The following is a 21,743-nucleotide window of genomic DNA, read 5'->3' on the forward strand; positions in this document are numbered from 1 at the left end:
TGTAGGCAGTATTACTTGCACACGTTTCATACAAAGGTATTATTGTCGTTATGAATTCATAAACAACTTCATAAAAGCTCAAAATTACAATTTATTTCATTTGGTAGTGAAAACATGTTTTTTGACCAAACTTATAAGCATTAACACACCATGCGTGTGTTGTTTACTTTTTTGGCAGTTATCTCCTGTCTTTTCTCGCTTCTCACGGACGGAGAAAGTTGCCATCAGTATGCATTTGAATTCTATAGTCAATAGGGTCCTAAAGCCCTGTCTCAATTTTAGTACCAAACGCTTAAGTTTAGGGCAGAAACACATGTTTACTCAATTTTTAAATGATTTTCATTGGTTTAAGTACAAAAAACATTTTTTTTATTATTTTTGAGATTTTGTCACACCCTTTGGTTTAAACTCCAATGTTGGGTATATTTTGTTTTCCGTGTCCCTTCCGAAATGTCAGATAGGAACAACCCCAGTGTTAAAGCTATATGCCCTGTGGCATTTTTGTCGAAAAAGTGAATGTCAAACAAGATCACAAGTGTCAAGGTTCATATTTGGAACCATTTTTGAAATTGAAGTTTGAAAATGTTATAGCCGTTATTTGAGCTGGAAAACTTGCTAAAGTAGTGGCAATAACATGCTCTTTCGTAATATTAAATAAAAACAAGAATTCATTAAACATTTTAGGACCCAATTGTACTGTTTAATATCTTATATTCATTCTTGCTGTTAAATTGCGTCCCATATAGCTTTCTTCCGGCATAAAAATGTTTTGAAACACCTATTGAGTGTTTTAAAATTGTACAATACGTGGTTGTAGCAAGTGTATGAATATCCAAACAATTTTAATTCCAAACATGAAAACTGACATCACTTCCAATCAGTGAGAGCGGTGCATCCGATTTATAAACAATGTTGGCTCAGTTCCGGTGCTATTTTCGAGCACAAATTGACAAATATAAGTGATTAATTGCTTCCAGGAGCATTAAGCGTAAAAAATGTAAAAAATTTTCAAGTATCGTGTTAGATTTTTGAATTGCTACGGTGAGTAGAAATACGATTAAAAGTGAGTTTTGGAACGGGCACCGAGAAGCCAGCAAATAATATCTCGGTACGTGAAGAAGAAGTGATTCGGTAGTGCGTAATATTTAAGAACACAAATCACAGCAATAACTACGTGTTTGCAAAAACTGGTAATTTGTGAAAAACACATTATGGAATGCTTTCAGTTAAGAAACTACCCCTCTACAAAAAGGTAAGTAACTTCAAATAATAGTTTTTTGTGATCGCTCTCGAAAACACTGTGAGAAGCGTGGGAGGAGGGAGCGGAAAGTGAAGGTGAAGGTGCCATATTAGAGGCCATTTTAGTACTCAAGGAGATATGTCCTTAAATCATCAACAATTCTTTGTAGTTATACTGCTAAAGTGATTATATACATTACACTTGCTTAAATTTGCATAAGAGATTTTTCCTTCTATTGAGCATAGGCTGTTCTTTCAAGAGATAAATATTTTTCATAGTTATTGGAATCAAAGCTTATAATACGTCTTATTTAAAACATATTTTTTAGCTCAAGCCTTAGCTTTCCCTTCAAGATTAAGAAACACTAGAGACGAAAACCAACTTGATGGCTCGGGCCTCCTCGAAGCACTGCCGTGTCAATCGATTGAAAATTTTCAAAAGAAATTCAACCTAGTCAAGGAAGAAGTTAAGAAGGTGTTCAACATTGGTCGGGTACCGTAATTTCAGGTGAAATTGATCATTTTTCACGGTATTTCTAGTCTGTTTTCTTGAATGTTAACAATGCCAAACAACTAAATGCAAGAAAAAAAGTACGAAGGTGAACCTCATCGACTCATGTACCGAAATTTTCTAACAAATGTCATTTTAGTGTTAACAAATATCTCTAAAAAAAAACCAGGGGATCTCATTTCGGGGTGAAATTGATCACTTGTCAATGCCATTATTGTTAGTTTTCAAAACAACTCTACATGATAAATTTTATCTCCCTGAATCCGAATATGCTTGTCAAATTATTAACAATGCAATATTTATATAAATAACGAATAGTCAAATTTCAAGAATTACACAGAAAACGCCTAAATGTATGCAATTTCCTTAGGAACTCGATGATATCTAACAGAAATTCAATTATTTCAACCATATGAGCTAATTGGTACGAGTTTTGGTGATGAAATCTTGTTTGGGGATATATATCAAGCATCCTCACAAACTTTCAGGTTTATACCATGTTCAAATCCTTCCTTAGAAATAGAAGTTCATAGGTGTTTGTCAATACTGCAAGGTGCATGATTTTGAAATTTTACATTATTTTCATAGTAATGAACATTCTTTAACGCAAAAAACTTCACAACACACAATTCGACAATAGTTACAACAAACAACGTTCATTTACTGCAGCTTACATTGATATTTGTGCTCTATTACGAATAAATAAAATCGTGTGATATGATGATCAATTTCACCCTTCTGATCAATTACACCCGATTTTACGGTACGTATAGAGAATTTCATGTAAATGGGATCTGTAAAAGGAATTGATTAAATGAAACGTAAATGGAATTTTCGCCTTCGAAGTTCAGTATCCAAGCTAGGGAAAAACTTCGTCAGCTACACGTAATTTACCTCGGCGTTCTAGGTCAACCGCAAACACTATAAAAAACAGATCATTGGATATTCAAACATAACCAGTGATTTCTTGAAAACGCCAAAATGGACAAAACGTCCAGAGCGTTGAATTTTCAACGTTTTTTGACAGTCTTCTTTTTTAACATCGGGATCGATTACATGTACAATGAATGACTTTTGGCACAAAATGAATTATTTATTCCTTCGGAAAAGAATAATTCTTCCAAGAAATATCGTATCCTTCAATTTCTTTCTTTTCGACGTTTTCCTTTCGATATTTTGTTCCTTCGACGTTTTGTCCTTTCCTCGTTTTGGCATTCGACGATTTGGGATGCGACGTTTTGTCTTCCGAAGTTTTGTCACCCAACCTTGAAAAATGACTGCTTCGACGTTTTGTCCCTTTCGATGTTCTGTCTTTTGATAATTGGTCCCCAATCCAATTTGACAAATATAATGTATGAAATATATTCTGGAATATTGCTGGGACAGTATGCCAAAATTGGTTTAGGCACTAAATGTTTAAAGACAAAACGTCGAATGTTAAAACGTTGAGTCCCAAAACCTCGAAAGGTATTAAGCTTCGAAAGGAAAAACGTCGAAAACGGTGAATTTCCAACATTGTTGGCCAGATTGCTTTTTTCACGTGGAGATCGATTAGCAAAGCATATGAATAACGTTTAACATTTAATGAATTATTTGTTCTTTCGGAAGAGAATTATCCTATCAGGAAATGTTCGTTTCGTCCTTTCAACGTTTCAGCATTCGACGTTTTGTGATTAGGCGTTTTGTCAATCAAACGGCCGAACGTGACATTTGGTCGAATGTGTCATTAGGGGATTCCTGTTAAGTTATGAAAGTTTCGGCCTAATGGCCCTTTCGGCTAACGAGCTTCGGCCTAATAACCCATTCGGCCTTACAAACTTCTGCCTAATATACTTCGGCTTAAGGTGAAGTAGGCCGTCATTGAAATTTGTACGCGTCGTTGATGATTGTTGCTAATTCATCTCACGATTTCGAATCAAAGAAAATCAATTGGTTTTGCACTGACACAGCTGAAGAAGTATCAGCATACTTTATGCATGTTGGTGCGTACAGTGATACTTTTTCAAGTCGATATAAACCATCAAGACTGAGTTATATCACTTTGAAACGCAAGCTGAAAAGTCATCATTGTTGCCAAAACGAATGACGGGCTACTTAGCCTTAATGATCTGACACCATTCTTATTTGATGTTGTAAGTTACAACTTGTAACAGATCTTGAAAATTATATTTAGAAATCATGGTTAATTAAGACCTATGCAAATATTGTTTGTCAATATACGGAGAGTGACAACAGTTAGTAATCAAATGCTGCTTATTCATACAAAACGCCCAAGTTTGGGGATCTGTAACTCAGCTTTTGGTGGTCCGAATTCACTGAATTTTTTTTTTGACAAACTACAACTAACCTGAAATTTTGTCTGTAGTGAATTCTTTACGCTTTAGTCATATAAAAAGAGTTTCAATTGGTAGTTTGAAGACAAAAGTAAGTTATTAAAATATTTTTTATTTCAATTCAAAAACAGTAACCTGTAATTAGTTGGTGTGCTCTTCAAATTTGCGTAGCTTTTGAAAGTGAACAACTTTGTAAAAAAAAGAACCAACCTTAACTCACCATCTTTAAATCAACTTAAACATCTTTTGATTACTTACATTTGTCTTTGATCAACCGTATGATATTCTTTGAAAAAAGAATGAAATTTGATGAATTTATTACAGACAAAACTTCAGGTTGTTTGCTGTTTGTCATCCAAATTTCAGCCAATTTTGACAGCCACAAACTGAGGTACAGATCTCCAAATTTGGGCATTTTGAATGGAAAGTATTTGTCACCGACAGTATCTGCATTTTTTGAATAATTTAAATATTTTGGGGTTTATTTAAATACACGTACATCAATGGGATGAGGTTCTACAGAATTTTTGTGATTTGAGGAAGTCTAGGTTATTCCATTTTTTTGGCAAAATACACCACACAATGAATTGACCCCATACTTGCGACGGTTTATAGCTCCACAAGAATGATTGGTAATCTCTTGAAGGTTTTCAAATAAGATTTATAATCACAATTGGTCATTTAGCTAGTGACGGGTTTGGTGGTCTTATAGTTACCGCTTCTGCATCATAAGCAGATGGTCATGGGTTCAATCACAGGTCCGTTCCTTGCCTCTTACTTTGTAGTTTTACTTTTCTTTGCTATTTATTGCACTGTTCGTCTATCACACTTACACTATTCGTTGATAGCAATCGCTAGAACCTGAGACGGAAAAAAAACCGTTTCCCTACGCTTCCATTCTTCCATCATTATAGCGCGTCATTCCTTACGCCTAATTCATAGGCAGTCTGCTAACCAAAAAACAAGCTTTAATTACCTTGCCGCATGGACTGGCGTAGATGCAGGGGTATATCCGGTGTACTGTATGAAGCAGCACTACGACGAACACCTGAATGGCGCTGTGAGCATGGGAAATGAAGTTTGAGACAACGGAGGAAATGTCTTCGTTAGTACTGCGGGCAATGGAGACCAACCAACTCCCACTTTGAGAGAGGTTAAGGTCTACAAAAAGGGCGACAAGTTAGATTGTAAGAACTTTCGAGCACCTTTCCACCAATTTTAAGGCGGCATACGATAGTATCGACCGCATAGAACTATGGAAAATCATGGACGAGTACAGCTTTCCCGGGAAGCTCTCGAGACTGATAAGAGCAACGATGGAAAGTGTGCAAAATTGTGTGAAGGTTTCAGTCGAACATTCCAGATCGTTTGGATTCCGCCGGGGTCTATGACAAGGAGTTGCCTGTTTGCTCAGTATTTTGTGCCTGTTGTTCAATTTTGCGCTAGAAGCTGTTATGTGGGGAGCCGGGTTTAACAGCCTAGGTACGATTTTTACGAAAACCAGTCAATTTGTTTGCTTCTCAGATAATATGGACATTGTCGGCCGAACATTTGAAAAGGTATAATTTGTACATCCACCTGCAACACGAAGCAACGAAAGTTGGACTGGTGGTGATTGCGACCAAGGCAAAGTACGTGTTAATTGGTGGGCTCACCTAGGTAGCAGTGTTAAGTACCATAGACGGGGATATGTTCGAGGTGGTCGACGAGTTCGTCTACCTTGGATCCTTGCTGACGGCTGACAATAACGTTAGCCGTGAAATACGGAGGCGCATCATCAGTGGAAGTCGGGCCTACTATGGCCTCCACAAGAAGCTGCGGTCAAAATAGATTCACACCCGCATCAAATGTACCTTGTACAAAAAGCTCATAAGACCGGTGGTTCTCTATGAGCATGAAGCATGGACCATGTTGGAAGAGGACCTGCAAGCACTTGGAGTATTCGAAAGTTGGATGCTTAGCACTATTTTTGGCGGTGTGCAGGAAAACGGTGTGTGGCGGCGAAAGATGTACGACGAGCTCACCCAACTCTACGGCGAACCCAATATCCAGAAGGTGGTCAAGGAAACGATGAGCAGAACATGTTGCAAGAATTCTGAAATTGATTCAGTGTTATCTGTTTAGATGTTAACTAAATCAATGAAATGAAATGTCATTGAAATGCCCCTGAACATTTTGGCCAATAAATTGGTCGTATTACTCCTATATGCGTCTCCGTGCCGCCCATAAGCAGGATGGTCAGAAGTTTTCTGATGTTGAACATGGGGGAGGCAAAATCAGATTCACCCTTAATCCGCCGCGCACTCACAAAGAACGCATTTGCGAGATAATAGAATAATATTTGTACAGCATTTAAATTAAAAGGGAATGCAGCACGCGTTTACTTTATTTTTCCCCTCGCAAGAAAAACCCACGGAAAAGCAACCGACGCCAGAGGGCCCAGATTGGTTCGGCTCAGTGATGCTCTTTGATGTGTTTATTGCTAAATGGTGCTCTTGATGCGTGCATCCCAAGTGATAAGGTGGGGCTGATCACCGGAAGATTGGCCAACCTCATACACTTGGCTGCCTTTCGGCGACCGAATCAGGTTTGGTTTCTCCCACGATTCCTGATCTGGGAAATCCTGCGACATCGTGCCAGTTGACGCAACTTCAGCCGAGATCCTACACCGAACAAATAGTTTCTTGGATCACGAGGGCGGAAGTGGGAGGTACGTGCGCAAAAAGGACTAAATCGCATGCATTACGACACGATGACGACTACGGAGACGATGACAGCTGGAGACGGATTTCATAAATAAAAGATGATTCAAATATTTGTGCACCCCGCACTCCGAATTGCCTCGGGTAAGTCGGAAGAAGCTCTGAGATTTAGAATTGACGACGACGACGACGACGAGGATGGCAGGATTCTTTGCATCATCAATCTGTTGGAGTTTTTTCGGCAAGGCGTTCCCAGAACACACAGGGATGCGCTGGCACGCAGTGATTTTTGTTTCATTAGACTTTTTGATGTAATGAAAGCAAATAGGACGCCAAATAGGAAAATGAGATGCCACTGGGGAAATGGCTTGTTTACTCTTCATCAAAGTTGTGAGCTGATGGAAAAAAAATCTTGGACTGGAACGCTAGCAGCAACGTCTAGGAAAATTACTCAAAGGAATCTAGTTTCTATAGGGTAGAAGCACCGGTTTTGGCCATAGCGGATTATCATGTTTGGAAAAGTGGGAGGGAAGATTATTTTTGAGATGACTAACTCAATTTGAATCAAATCCATGATTCCACCAGGGGTTCCTCCAGTTCACTTGGAATTCTTCATGGGCTTCCAGCAGAAGAACTCCTGTCGGGATTCCTTAAAAAGTTCTTCCAGAAATCATCCAAGGATCATCAGGAGAACTTCAAAAGTTTCCATCAGAAGTTATTGTGAAGATTCCACCAGGAACTCCATTAAAATTTCCTCCAAGGATTCCATTAGGAGTTCCTACAGGGATTCCATCGGTAGCTCCGCTAGAGATAAGGATTTTTTCTAGAGAATTAAACATGAGTTCATCCAGGAATTCCATCAGGAGTACTTCAAAAGATTCAATCATGAATTTCACGAATGATTCCATCAGGGGTCCCTCAAGGGATTCCATCGGAAGTTCTTATAGGGATTCTATCGGAAGTTCCTCTAGGGATTCCATCAAGAGTTCCTCTGGGATTCCATTAGATGGTCTTCTAGGCATTCCATCAGGATTTCCTTCAGGGATTATATCTGGAATTCCTCCAGAGATTCCATCAGGAGTTCCTCTAGTAATTCCAGCATAAGTTTATCCAGGGATTCCATCAGAGTCTTTTCAAAGTCTCCAACTGGAGGATGAGATTCAGGAGTTCTTCTCAGGATTTTATCAGGAGTTACTCAAATGATTCCATCAGGAGTTCCTTCAAGAATATCTTTAGAAATTTCTTCGAGGATTTCATCAGTACTTCCTCCAGGGATTTTACAGGGATTCCAACAGAAGTACCTCTAAGGTTTTCAACAGAGTTTTTCTGGAGATTTCATCAGGAGTTTCTCCCGTGATTCTATCAAAAATCCCTCCAGATATTTCACCTAGAATTCCTCCTAGGATTCTATCATGAGTTCCTTCAGAGATTATATCAGCAGTTCCTCGAGGAATTTCATCAGGACTCCTTCTAGGGATATCATAAGAAATCTCACTAGGGATTCTATCAAGAGTTACATCAGAAATGTAATCAGGCACTCCTCCAGCGATTTCATCAGGAGTTCCCATAGGGATTCCATCAGGAGCACTTCAAGGGATTTCATTAGAAGATCCTCCAATGATTTCATCTGGAGTTCTTCAAGGTATTCCTTGAAAAGTTTTTCCATCAGGAGAACTATTCTAGGGAATAAAACACGACTTCGTACAGGAATTCCATCAACAATACGTGAAATAATTAAATCATAAAGTCCACGAAGCACTCCATTAGGAGATCTTTCGGGGTTTCTATTAGGAGTCCCTCTAGGGATTCCATCGGAAGTTTCTCTAGGGTTTCATCTGACGTTCTTCTCGGGATTTTTAGGAGTTCCTCCAATGACTCCATCAGGAGTTCCTTCAAGAATATCTTTAGAAATTCATCCGAGGATATTATAAGGAGTTCCTCCAGGGATTCGATCAGCAGTATTTTTAGGGCTTTCATCAAAGTTCTTCTGAGGATTTCATCAGGAGTTTCTTCAGGGATTTCATCAAGAATTCCTTCAGATATTCCACCTGGAATTCCTACAAGGATTCTATCAGGAGTTCCTTCAGAGATTTTATCAGGATTCATTCTAGGGATATCATAAGGAGTTCCATCAGATATCTTATCAGTAATTCCTCCAGGAATCTCATCAGGAGCCTATGGGAACTTCTATAGGATTTCATCAGGAGTTCTTCAAGTGATTTCATCAGGAGTTCACTCAAAACTATCTTAAGGAATTCTTACAAGGATTTCATCAGAAGTTCCTCCAGGGAATCCTTCGAGGATTGCACCTGGAATTCTCCAAGGGATTCCATCAGGAGTACTTCTAGCAATTCCATCCAAAGTTTCTCACAGGGATTCCATCAGAAGTTCCTTCAAGGATTCATACTGGAATTCTTCCAACGATTCTACCAGGAGTTCTTCTAGGGATATTGTCAGGAGTTCCTCCAATGATTCGCTCAGGAGTTCCGTCAAGAATATTTTAAGGAGATCCTAAAACATCAAAAGTTCTGTCAGGAATTCTTCCAAAGGTTCCATCAGGAATTCCTCTAGGGTTAGTCTGGGTTCCATCAGGCTATTTATTACAGATTCCTCCCGGAATTTATTACGGGATTCTTCTAGTAGTATCTCTAAGAGATTCATCAAGAGATTCCTCCCGGAACTCTTCAAGGAAGTCCTCCCGGAATTCCTTAAGGGATTCCTCCAGTAATTAATCAAAGGATACCTCCTAAAATTCCTCAAGGAATTAATCCTTAGGGAATTCCGCCTGAAATGTCTCCAAGGATTTTTGAGGGTTATCAGGAACTCCTCCAGGGATTTTACCAGAATCCATCATAAGGATTTCACCACCGGAATTTCTCAATACATTGCTTCCGGAATTTCTCAAAAGATTCCTCACGGAATTCATCAAGGGGTTGCTCCTGGAATTCCTTATGGACTCAATCCAGGAAATCCTCAAGGGATTAATCCGAATTATTTCAAGGAATTTCTCGATAAATATCTCCAGGGATTGTTGAGGGTTTTCAGGAATTCATTCAGCAATATTGTGTTGCGTTGCGTTGCGTGGTAACGGAGTATTTCGTAGATTGCATACTGAAAACTGTCATGTTAGAAACTTTACAACACTTATTACAATTGCTCATGGAAAACTATTTTGGATCAAATAGTTATCCAATCGGAATTCAGAGATGCAAAGACATGATAGTTTCCATTGCCGGCCACGCCCATCTTCTCCGTTACGAGAAAAGGAAAGGAAAATGATGATATGACACCTACTTGAAGAGAGGCCAGCGACTCACCGACGCCCTCATAGATGTCAAGGTGTTGGATGATGGGAAGGGAAATGGTCAAGGATTCACTATAAGCCAGTGATGCGACCGGATTGAAATTTAGTGTATGTGTAGTTTAGTATACTTTTTGTAATTGAGTGTAAATGTGAATGAAATGTTTTCATCTTCGTTGGGAGTGACGTTGCTAAGAAAGTTAAAGTCACTCCATGCGTGTTCGTCTTCCAGGGATGAGACACAGGTATTTCCACCTTGTGCCCTAGCTAAGAAGCTTTGGTTTGAGCACCATTACTCGCTCAGGAATTCATTCAGCAATATGACTAGAAATTTCTTATAAAGATTTCAGTGATTTGGGAATTTACCGGTATTTGATCAAGTGACTCTATCAGGAGTTCCTCTTGGGATTCTAAACAGGAATTCCTCCATAGATCCCTGAAGGAGATCCTGAAGAATTGTTCCTGGTGGATTCCTTGGAAAAAATCCTTCAAAAAATACTGGAAGGAATTGATGGTTAAATGGAAAAATTTCTGATAGATATTAGAAGTACCGTTTTGACTCATATTCCGAAAACTTAAGACCAACAGTGACTTCAAATGCATCTGATTGCTTTAAATTAGCTGATATTTGTGAAATTTTTAATTTTCTCGCAAAGTATAACTGTAAGCTATTGAGTGTGTCGATAAATTTATTCATTTAAACTTGTTCAGTATTGTTTTAACCTAGGAGTATAAAACAACATTTTGATCCAAATGCCGAACAGCACAAATAAATCGTATTCAAATGAATAATTTCGCAAATAAATTTATCTGAGCTCGCTCTATTGGTCTCAAACTAGAGAATCATCACTACTCCCGCGGTATAAAATATATTGGAGACGTTAACAATAAATTGCAATTGACTTCAATTTGATGGCATATTTCTTAACAAAATATGTTAAGAAATTCCTGAAGTTTCCTTGGAAGAATTCTTAAATAAATCTTTGGAGAATTTTTGAATCCCTCGGTATGTTTTGTATAAATCCCTGGAGGAATATGTAGAAAAAATGTTAGAATTAATCACAGAAGAAATTAAGGGTTGAAATTCTGAAAAAAAAAAGAACTATTTGTGGAATTTAGAGAAGAATCCCTGAAAAAAGACCTGGTGAAATGCCTGGGAGGTATTCATAATGATGAATTTTTTTAAGAATCCCTTCAGAAGTATCTGAACAAATTCGTGATGTGATTCCTAGGTAATACTTGATGGAATCCTTGAAACGAGCTTGAAAGAGAAATTCCTGAAGGAATCTTTGAAGAAATTGTTATAGCATTCTCTGGAAGATTTTTTGGAGAATTACTGAAACTACTTGAGGCATTTTTTGCATTGATCTTTGAAGGAATCACGAAATACTTCGTGCGAATTATAACTGCAATTCCTCATCCATATTCATTTTTTCCGGTAAATTTTGAAAGTTCTGCTCTTCCTTACTACGATTACTGTCCAAAAATCGTAGAGATATTCTCCCAACAGCCACAGAACGCAAAAAAAAAACAATTACGTATTCACTTTACTTGCCGAGATTCAAAACATGCGAAGAAATATATTGTAGCTGTAACGAACTTTGACAATCGGTCAAACGGTTGCATCAACATAAATCGGTTTGACTGACTTGGGGGGCGAAGGCAATGTTTGTCAAACCGTCTGAGCGTCTGTTGGAAGCATTACATTACACATTACACTCATCGCTGGTGGCAACCTAAACTGGAGGGTAAGTGAGGAGTACACCCATAGAGATCACCAGGCAATCTGCTATACCATTGGCCGACGGGACTCCACAGCAACGCCGAGAAACACGACCATCGTGTAGCAGTGGAAGACGAAGGCATTCGACAAGGACCTTTTCGTCAAAGCACTTCCTGAAGACAGCGATATCACGGATCTCGATGCGGTGGAGCTAACAAAGACGATGGTCAGGGCGTGTGAGAAAACGGAAGCCATCAAACGATCGGCGTCCCGTATACTGGTGGAACGAGGCACTCAGCACTCTTCGTGCTGCTTGTCTTAAAGCCAGGAGACGATGTCAAAGAGCGAGACACGAAGTAGTTCGAGAAGAGCGGATGAATGTATTCCAGCAAGCCAGAGTGGCTTTCAAACGAGAGATTAAGCTGAGCAAGTCTAACTGCTTCAAAAAGCTGTGCAGAGTAGCTGATGCTAATCCTTGGGGGGATTCCTACCGAGTGATAAGGGTGAAAGGCAATGGGCCGTCGTCTTCGATCGCGATATGTATGTGCGAACAATATGAGAAACATAGTCAAGGGTCTATTCCCAAAGTATAACACAATACGTTCAAAATTCGTCACTTTAGCCTGTGAAAGGCTCATATGCAAATTCCTGACAAGCGCTGATTCGGCTCTGAACATGGTACTCCATAAGGGACCTTGTCAACCCTAGCATGGCCTCACTGCTTGCATAGACAACCATGGGATCATGTGGGCGATTAATTATCACGGGTAGAGATAGCGGTTTGGAGGAGGGACCCTACAGCATGACAGGAGATAACAACAACAACGCACTAAATGTGGCGAATCCGTTCGCAAGAAGTGGATTACTGACGTCACCTCCAACGATGACGGCAGTAGAAGAACCAGTCGTAACAGTTGAAATAGTAACAACATAAGTAAGTAACAGCAGCAACAACAGAAACGCAGTACCACATAACCCAGTGTGCAGTCGGTTGAAAGTAGTTCCACTAAAGCGGAGGAACTCCACAATGACGTGGACAATAAGAACAACGCTCACAAAAATATAAAGCTCATGATCGTACGGTTCCGAAGGGCCTCTCATCGGCGGTGAAAGAGTACGAAGCGGCAGCGAGTACGCATTGGGGACGGCTAAAGGTGCTCTCGCTGTTACATCAGATAAGCGGACGAAAGAGAGGTCAGTGAGGTTTCCATGACTCCAAAGAGAAGCAGAACATCGCCGGGAGATGGGAGACCAGGTGGATCCAAGAAGCAGCACGACAGGATACGTCGCTCCAAGAGATATGCGCAGTACGAACGCCACTACACTGGAGAATGGATGGAGAAAAGTCGTTTTCAGAAGGAAGAAAAACCAGAAAATGCGGATGGAGGTACAGAAAATGGAGCAGAAAAAGAAAGAAAAGCCTCAACCTCGGTAGATGCTCTTTGAGTTGAAGGAAAATCCTACAATTGATAGTTTAGCTATTCAGGAGCGCATGACTCAATCACTGGGTGATAAGGCAGAAATGATGGCTTTATGCCCGGAGATTATACTTGTCTGCAAGGATCTGGGCTAAATTACGTCAGAAGAAGTGCTGAATAATACACTTAAGTCGCAGTGTAACTTAGGTGACGTGCAAATGGCGAGCTGATTGAGGAAAGTGTATGGAGGCACACAGACAGCGATGATTCGTCTGCCGATGACAGCTGCGAACAAGGTATTAGAGGTAGGAAAAGTGTCGATTGGATGGTCGATATGCCGATTGAGAGTCGCTCCGCGTTTGATCAAGCAAGCAGAAAATGTTTCAAATGCTTAAACTTTGGACACCAAACAGGCGCTTGCAACGGGCCAGACAGATCCAAAATGTGTTGGAATTGTGCAGGAACTGGTCATCTTGTGAAAGACTACACGCAAAGCCCAAAGTGTACGCTTTGCACTCCAGAGGATGAAACGACCATCAAACGGGTGGCTTCAAATGTCCTGCCTACAGGAGGCCGATAAAAGGTCAATGTCAATGGAGTTAACGCAGATCAATCTAAACCACAGTTCCACCTGATAACGGAAACTGGGTGGCGGATAGAACGGGAACGGATGCGATACATGTTATTGGCACATTCCCTATCCAGGAAGTGGTGGACAATTCAGGTGAAGGCTTCGTCATCGCCAAAATCAACGGTGTTGATGCAGTTGATATGCATCTCCGAGGTGGACAGTGAAGCAGTTCAGTCAGATGGTGGATCAGCTAACTGACAAGTTGATCGTAAGGAAGCCGATACTCATCGCAGGAGACTTCAAAGCCTGGGCGGTGCTGTGGGACAGCTTCCTGCAGAATAAATCCTTTTGCGTTGGTCACTACGCAAGAAAATTTATCCGGCAGGAAACCTTAGCGACCTTAGCACGTTTGTGCAACGAAGGCTCCGTTAGCACATTTTGGACGGGAGGGAATTCATCCTTGACGTTACATTTCACAATCCTGCACTGTCGGCGAATATTAACTTGTAAGGGGTAGACCCATAGCGATCATCAAGCGATTCGCTATTGCATTGGTCAACGGAACCCTGCGCCAAAAATGGGAAGAATAACTAGCGAGCGGAAGTGGAAGACTCTAATAATGAACTTTTCGTTGTGGCATTTCGTCAAGACGGCGATAACGAGGATATCGAGGTTGGTAACGGCTTGCGACCAGCTTACTGGTGGAATGACACGCTCAGCATACTTCGCGCTGCTTGTCTCAGAGCCAGGAGACGGGCTCAGAGAGCAGGAACGGAAATGGAGAGAAGGGAGCGAAGTACGGCTTTTCGAGAAGCTAGGATTGCAATGAAACGGGAGATCAAGCTTAGTCAATCTAAATGCTACAAGCAACTGAGCCGAGATGCAGATGTGGGGTAATGCGTATCGAGTCGTTATGGCAAAGATCAACGGCCCTTCGGCACTTGTTGAGATGTGCCCAGACAAGCTGAAGTTGATCGTGGAGGGTCTCTTTCCGAAGCACGATCCAACGTCCTGACCACCAACGCCGTACGGTGAATTCGCAGAAGCAAGGAGGAGCAACAAGTGTCTAACGACGAGGTTGTAGAAGCGGTGAAGCAACTAAATTCGAAGGTAGCCTCTCATCCAAATGGAATACTGAACGTAGCACTGAGAGCGACCATCCTGGCATATCCGGACATGTTCAGGAAGGTTTTTCATAAGTGGCTTGACGAAGGTTACTTTTCAAAAATATGGAAGATACAGGAACTAGTACTGCTGCCAAAACCAGGGAAGCCACAAAGGCTTATCGACGGTAGACGCAATTCGAGCAGTACTCGAGTGTGCTGAAAAGGCGTCAAAGCATAAACAAAGAGGAGATCGATACTGCGCCGTGGTCACGATAGATGTTGAAAAAGGATTCAACAGTACCAGCTGGGAGGCCATCGAAACAACACTGTACAGAATGCAGGTTCCCGACTATCTGTGCAAGATCCTGAAGAGCTATTTCCAGATTAGAAAGTCCGAGAAGGCAATGAACGTCTTCGATACTTTGGTATGAAGTAACTGCTTGGGGCAAGGCACTAGAAACAAAGTGGAACCACGAAAGCTGAGCATAGCGTTTCGGCTGATGTCAGTGCGAGTCGTGAGTACTTATAGAACGATATTGTCAGATGCTGTATGCGTTATATCCGGAATGGTACATGATGAACTGAGCGATAACCCATATCATGTCGTCGCTGCAACAGAAATGGCGAGAAGACAAGAGGGCGTCGGATCGCGATAGGAGTAGGCTAGATCCTCTGTCGGGGACTAGGCCAAATACATCGAACGTCACGTAGTATCGGTGATGGATAGTCGGTGATGGGTAGTGGACCAACATCGAATTGGAGTAGGCTAGATCCTCCGCCGGTGACTAGCTGAGTAGATCGCGAAACAGCACCGGCAAATAATCGTCGGGGTACCTGTGTACCAGAAGCTTCTCCCCCACCGGAATCGAAGGACACTGAAACGTTAAACTGAAAACAAAAAAGTTGGACCAAAATAATCAATGCTTCGGGTCCATCCTAAGTTAAAACTTTCAAAATTAATTTACTTAGCTCAAATTAAGAGTTAGATCAAAAGTGTCTTCGACAGAATTGTTCAAAATAACATTTTCTAAAAGTTTGCAGAGGATTGCATCCACAAATTTCATAAAACAAAATAGTTTGAGCCAACATTTTAACTTAAATAAGGACCACCCTATTCATTTTTTTTTTCTTAGGAGATGTAAAACTGAATTACAAGTAACTTCTTTGAAGACATCGAACGTCTAAAATCAAAGAGAACAGAGAAAGCACTATTTTCCTGCTAAATTGTGGTTTTGGACCATTGTGGATTGGAAAGTAGATGCAAAACGTATTGATGCACTACAACGAAAACAAGAAGCGATAAGTGCTTTGAGATCACTTAGTTGATGATAAAGCTTGCATTTTCGTTGCATGAAAAGTAAAACCAACCATTATACAACTGTTCAAAAATCGTTCACTCACCAGTCACGATTTATCTGTTAATCAAAACGAAAATTTATCATCGATAAAACAAAGCTAGAAAAAAAGCTTTGGCCATTTAGAATTCAATATTCATACGCATGAAGCACTCTCCGTGGATCCAGCGGTAATCCCCGTGCCCCATATTCTACGAAATATTTCCCACACCGACAACGGGACGCAAACATATCACAAAATCGACACTCAATCAAGCATAAATACTCGCAATCAATTTAGCATCACAACCAGCGCATATTTGCTTGTGTGGAAACGGCCGCAGCGATGTTCCCCATCCTATCGCCGAATGTGTCATCGTGATATTTTTTATTCGTTTCAAGGATTCCACAGAAAAAAAAAAAACTAGAAGTATGGCAAAAAAATCAACAGTTCTATCCACCTGAGGTGCGATAGAATTTAATATAAATTTAGTTGGTCTTAATGGAGTATTTGGTTTTATAAATTGGTAGGTTACAAAACTAGTAAAATTGTTCTGGGCAAATTCATGGTCTGAGCTGTATAATCTGTTTTATATACCCTGGTAAGCAAATGGTCCTGCGTGCTAATATAGGGCTATAAAAGAGCTAACATGTTGCAAAAAACCCTTTAGGTGAAAAAGAGGGAAATAATGTGCTAGAGTTTACTTGGAGGCTTTGATCATGGCAAATATTCAGCATCTAGTATCCTTCCGAAAAATGTTATTCAAGAAACAATTTCCACTTGAATGCAACACTTGTACCGTCGGAATCAACAAAAAAAATAGATAGCAAAACTACCACCCAGCAGATTGTGCGCTCGTGCTTTATTCGATGGATGTTTTCCCGCCTAGTGCTGTCGAGAAGCATTCAAGCACGACACTCTCACTGATCAACTAGCACCGACTGTGAGGCCATTGCTGAAGAGCTCTTTTTTCCATTCAATTGGATCGAAATGGCATTTCACTTTATCAAAGTCGTTTTTGGCTTTTCTTGGTATCGTGCGATATTTTTTTCGGGGTTTCTTCCGAAACACGGATGTGATGGTGATACGAATATGGTTTCCACTCTGTTGGGTGCATTTTCCTTGGTTTCACCGCTTCCCAGGATGTTTCACGCGCCGAATTTCACACTCTCAGCAAGTCTCGAGAGCCGGTCATTGACAATAAGGACCATCGACGAGACAAGCAGGAGGGAAATGCTCGAATAGCAAAAAAAAAAAAATCCTCCTCGGAACAACAACTGTTGTCTTCGTCGGGTGTGGCTGAGTCGAGAATCGTTTACGGAACAACATCATGTGGGCAGTTGAGTATGGATTTCGATACCGGAAAAAAATCACACAATTGAATGTGTTACTTCGGATGAAGCGCTTCAATTCAGAGGAAAACGATAATCTAGTAGATGGTGCTGTATTTCTTGGAATGGGATTTGATGAATTGGAGGGTATTATGAAATGATTTAAACTTACCTCACAAGACGTCATGCTGACGTTTTTCAGGTTTAACCTGAAGACTCGATCCCTGCAGGGAGAAAAAAGAGAAGATTATTAAAGTTAGCTTTTCGGAAGACAAGTGTTAGCGTATAATAGGTATGAAAAATAAATTTAAAGCCCACGAGGGTACCTCCACGCAAGGTTGACGCTCTTGAGAAAACAAAATTGACTTGTTGCGAGTCAATTTTCGCAAGTTAGTTTGAAGCCAATTAACTTGCTGCCCAGTGCATTGAAAAGGCAAAAAGGTAGCTATGAAAGCGTATTTACTGAGCTGTGTTTCAACAGAAACATCGTAAGTTGAAAAAATGTAGGTTTCAAATGATGCCAAATGTTGATGCTTCATATGCCTATGAATGATGATAGCAACTCAACCACATGCTCTATGCAGCCAATCATTACGATATACAAAAAAAAAGTTTGAATGTCTTTTGAGCTTGGATTCAGATTTCAAATAAGTTTCAGTAATAACTGCTATATGTGTGTTATTAGCTGTCTGAATATTAAACAGCTTGTCATTTTTACCATGGAACGAGCATTTCAATTTAAAATATTTCAATTATCCATTAGAGAAACGTAATCCAATTACAATTTTATTAGTGAATTTTACACTAACTGCTGCAGACATACTGGTTGTTCATACCCGTATTAACCGCTCTAGTAATTTTCTACTGAGCCGCAGTGACAATCGACACTTCAGGTTTCTCGTAGTGCACGATTTACCACCCATTCGCCACTCACTGAATGTAAACAACAGTCAGCAGAAACGAAGTCGACTGATGACTCGACCACAGCTGATAATGACAGCTGACATTGAGTGGACGTCATTCAGACGGTACTCGGCAAGGGTGTGCAATGTGCATCGACCGATAGTGTCTTCTGCTGCTGTAGTAGAAGTCGAACCCTTTCACCCTGGTAGGAAACCTGGAGGAAACCCCAGCCGAACAACAAGTCGATCGGTGCCAACGCGTTGCAGTTATACCGATGCAGTGGTGACATTCTTGCCGCTAGCGAGGATACCAAATAGAGTGGAATTCCTGTCACAACCGATCATGCGAGATTCTTGTCGACCATTTTTGTCTTTACAGGGATGGTAGCGATTGAGTTCCTTAAAAATAGGAGACCCCTTGCCAGAAAAAAGAGACTAAAAACGTAAAAGGATTCAAAAAAAGGCGGAAAAGAGTCCAAACGGGAACCGAGAAAACAAAACGAAACCTATTAAGAGCCAAGAGATAAGAGTTTAATTCTTTATTGCGCTGATAAGCCTTTTTTAAGATATAATACATTTTTGAGGATTCCATAACGACACATATTACTGTAATTGTTTTCTCTTGGAATTTCATCACAAAATTTATTTAGGTATTTGTCCAAATGTTCAGATTTTGCTCCGGATATTTTTAAAGGAGTTCATTTAGTGATTATTTGCCAAGGATGTTCCCCTCGAATTTTCTAAGGGTATTTCTTCACGAATTTTCCTAGGGAATTTTTGCACAAGTTTTTCCAGGGAATTTGTCCAACAATTGTGTTTAGGATACCTCAAGATTTTAACCTGTTTTTTATCCAAAGATTATTTCGAAAATCATCTTAATTCTTCTAAATATTCTTTGAAAATTTTTTTCTTCAAGAAAGTCCTAACTACTTCAAAATGTTATCTAGCGATTTACTCATCGGTTTTCTGGAACATCCTGAAAGATTCCCGATCAAAACTTCATTTAAAATTTTCATTTTAATTTGTTTTTCGCGATTAATATAAGATTTCAATTGAGGATTTCTCTGAAGATACCTTCATCAATTGCTCCAGAGATTCCTTCTTTGAAATCTTATTCTACAGAAATTCTTCCAGTATTTTTTTGAGATTTTGCTAAGTAATCCTTGATTTTTTAGAAATTCATCCAGGAATATGCCAAGGATTTTTTTTCTGAAAAAATAAATCCATGAGGAATTTTTATAGAAAATCCTAGAGTAACCTCTGATAAAAATTGTACAAGTTTTGAAGTCAGCTAAAAAATAGAGCAATCAGCTTGCCTTTACAACCAGTGAGTTTCTTCTAATTTCCTAATCTAACTCAGCAAAAATTCTGTGAATTTGTGTAGATTTTTTATCTTTGCACCGAAGTGGCCCGACCAATCGTGAATGTTTTTAGGAGAAACTGAAGATGCTTCATGAAAATGTTTCATCACGCAGAAACTCCATTAAATATTTCACCTGCATATTTTCAACAATTCAGCAAAAAGAAACTTTGAAAAGTCGTCATTACCTGCTCTAAATATTAGTATGAATGGTTTCGCAATATGTCAGTAGAAATTTAATCAAATCATTTTTCGGGAATTAAGAGTGGATTCAGCCAAGACCTTCAAGAAACTGCTCGTCAGGAGATTCAGTAATACTTTGATAGATTATATCAAGAATGATCACACGGCCAGATATCGCTAGCATCATCACACTCATGCAGTGTGAATCATCCAATAATTCTTCAATATTCTTCTGATAATTCTCCATGGATGATCCAGAAACTTCTCAAGAATTACTTCCAAGAGTATATAAATTGAACAGATAATATATTATTTAATTTATTTTTCAAACTTCCGTAAAATCTTGTTTATTTTTTGTAGAGTCGTGGGTAGGACAATCCTTTGACTGTCCTACCCAAGTGTTTTTGTGCGTAGTACATGTCCTACCTGTCCTACCCACTTCCCGCGCCACTGTAATACATTTATGTTATCAAGTCACCCGAAAGGTCACGTACGTCATTCGTAACCTGGAGGAGGCGAAGGAGGACTTATCCAAGACGATATCATCACTGCTGTGAGCCTACGAGAAGAAGCTGGATATGTACTATCGAGAGTACCTCAAACCTTCATCGGGAGATCCTTAAACGGGTTCCGGCGACAGAGTTCGAAGAGCATGATGAGTTGCAAATAAGGTTCAACCAGCATCATACCGAAGCGCTGCCTAGGATAGCGGCAGCTTGCCGCAAGTTTGGCTGATAAGTTGATAATAGGTGAGAGCGAACGCCTAGTTTTGGAAAGCTTCCAAAATAGGTAGCGGTCAGAGAACGGCCATGAGAAGTCGTTGCGACGACCGAAAATCAAATGGAGTCTAAGCACTCTCATCGGTCTAACAGAAAGCAACTACTGCACTGGAATCCCTTGTAAAGCGAATCCCCCAGCGAGCGAATTGCGAGTTAGACTGCTGTTACAGTCCGCTTAGAGAGAGCTCTCTGGCTCATCGAGAGCAAATTTCGCCGTACATCACTGCGAAATCCGAGATCATGTCGAAGTATAATCCGCAGCAACTTGTCAAGTCGTTCAGCGTGATAACGTTCTTCGAGTCTACAGCAAGCGAAGATCGATTTTCGGATAGGATCCGGAATCGGTACCAGACGGAGTTTGCTCAGAGAGAGTAGTTTTACTGACAACGCATGGAAGTACCGAATAACGCAGCGACACCTGCTCAAGCATCTCGAATACCAAAGGCATTTTGGATTCATCGTCTGGTAGAGCCCTCCAAAGAAAAGCCCTCCGAATCACGCTGTGCCGATTCACGGTCAGGTTGCGATTGGACTGACATCCAACTAAAGAACGCTCAATAGGTGCAAGTACTACCTGATTCGCCAAGAGTGGAGTCACCGAAACGTACTGGGATGTCGACATGCCAGAAATCAGGGAACTTCAGCGAAGTATTTGCCTTGAACATCGTTAGGAGTCGACTCGAGAGGATGCTTCCTAACAGCCTGGTGTGGATCCATCGATCGATAGAGTTACATGTGTCGTCCAAAGGGAACTCGCTACCAAGGAGCAGTCCACACCACCAGCGGGTGGAGAGCAGTCATACCATTCACACCAAGCAGCCGCTAAGACTGTATCGTTAAGCTCTCTGTGTTGTCCAGTGTGAACCTGCCCTTCCACACGGCGATTTCCACCGGTAAACTAGACTTCACTCCGAGAGAGTACACCAGACCCAAGCAGTACGAAATGATG

At 40.4% G+C, this 21,743-nt stretch overlaps 1 protein-coding gene across 3 annotated transcripts in view; it reads right to left on the minus strand.

Moving 5' to 3' along the window:
- The window catches only part of LOC5567324 (semaphorin-2A), a 418,406-nt gene that overhangs the window by 128,015 nt on the left and 268,648 nt on the right, over positions 1 to 21,743 (minus strand). For all 3 annotated transcript variants that reach the window (XM_021842536.1, XM_021842537.1, XM_021842535.1), the window contains exon 4: positions 17,743 to 17,794. In XM_021842536.1, coding sequence (XP_021698228.1) covers positions 17,743 to 17,794 — 52 coding nt within the window. The remainder of the gene's footprint in view (positions 1 to 17,742; positions 17,795 to 21,743) is intronic.

Source organism: Aedes aegypti, chromosome 2 (genome assembly GCF_002204515.2).
Source record: "Aedes aegypti strain LVP_AGWG chromosome 2, AaegL5.0 Primary Assembly, whole genome shotgun sequence".
In the NCBI taxonomy this organism is placed as follows: Eukaryota; Metazoa; Arthropoda; class Insecta; order Diptera; family Culicidae; genus Aedes; species Aedes aegypti.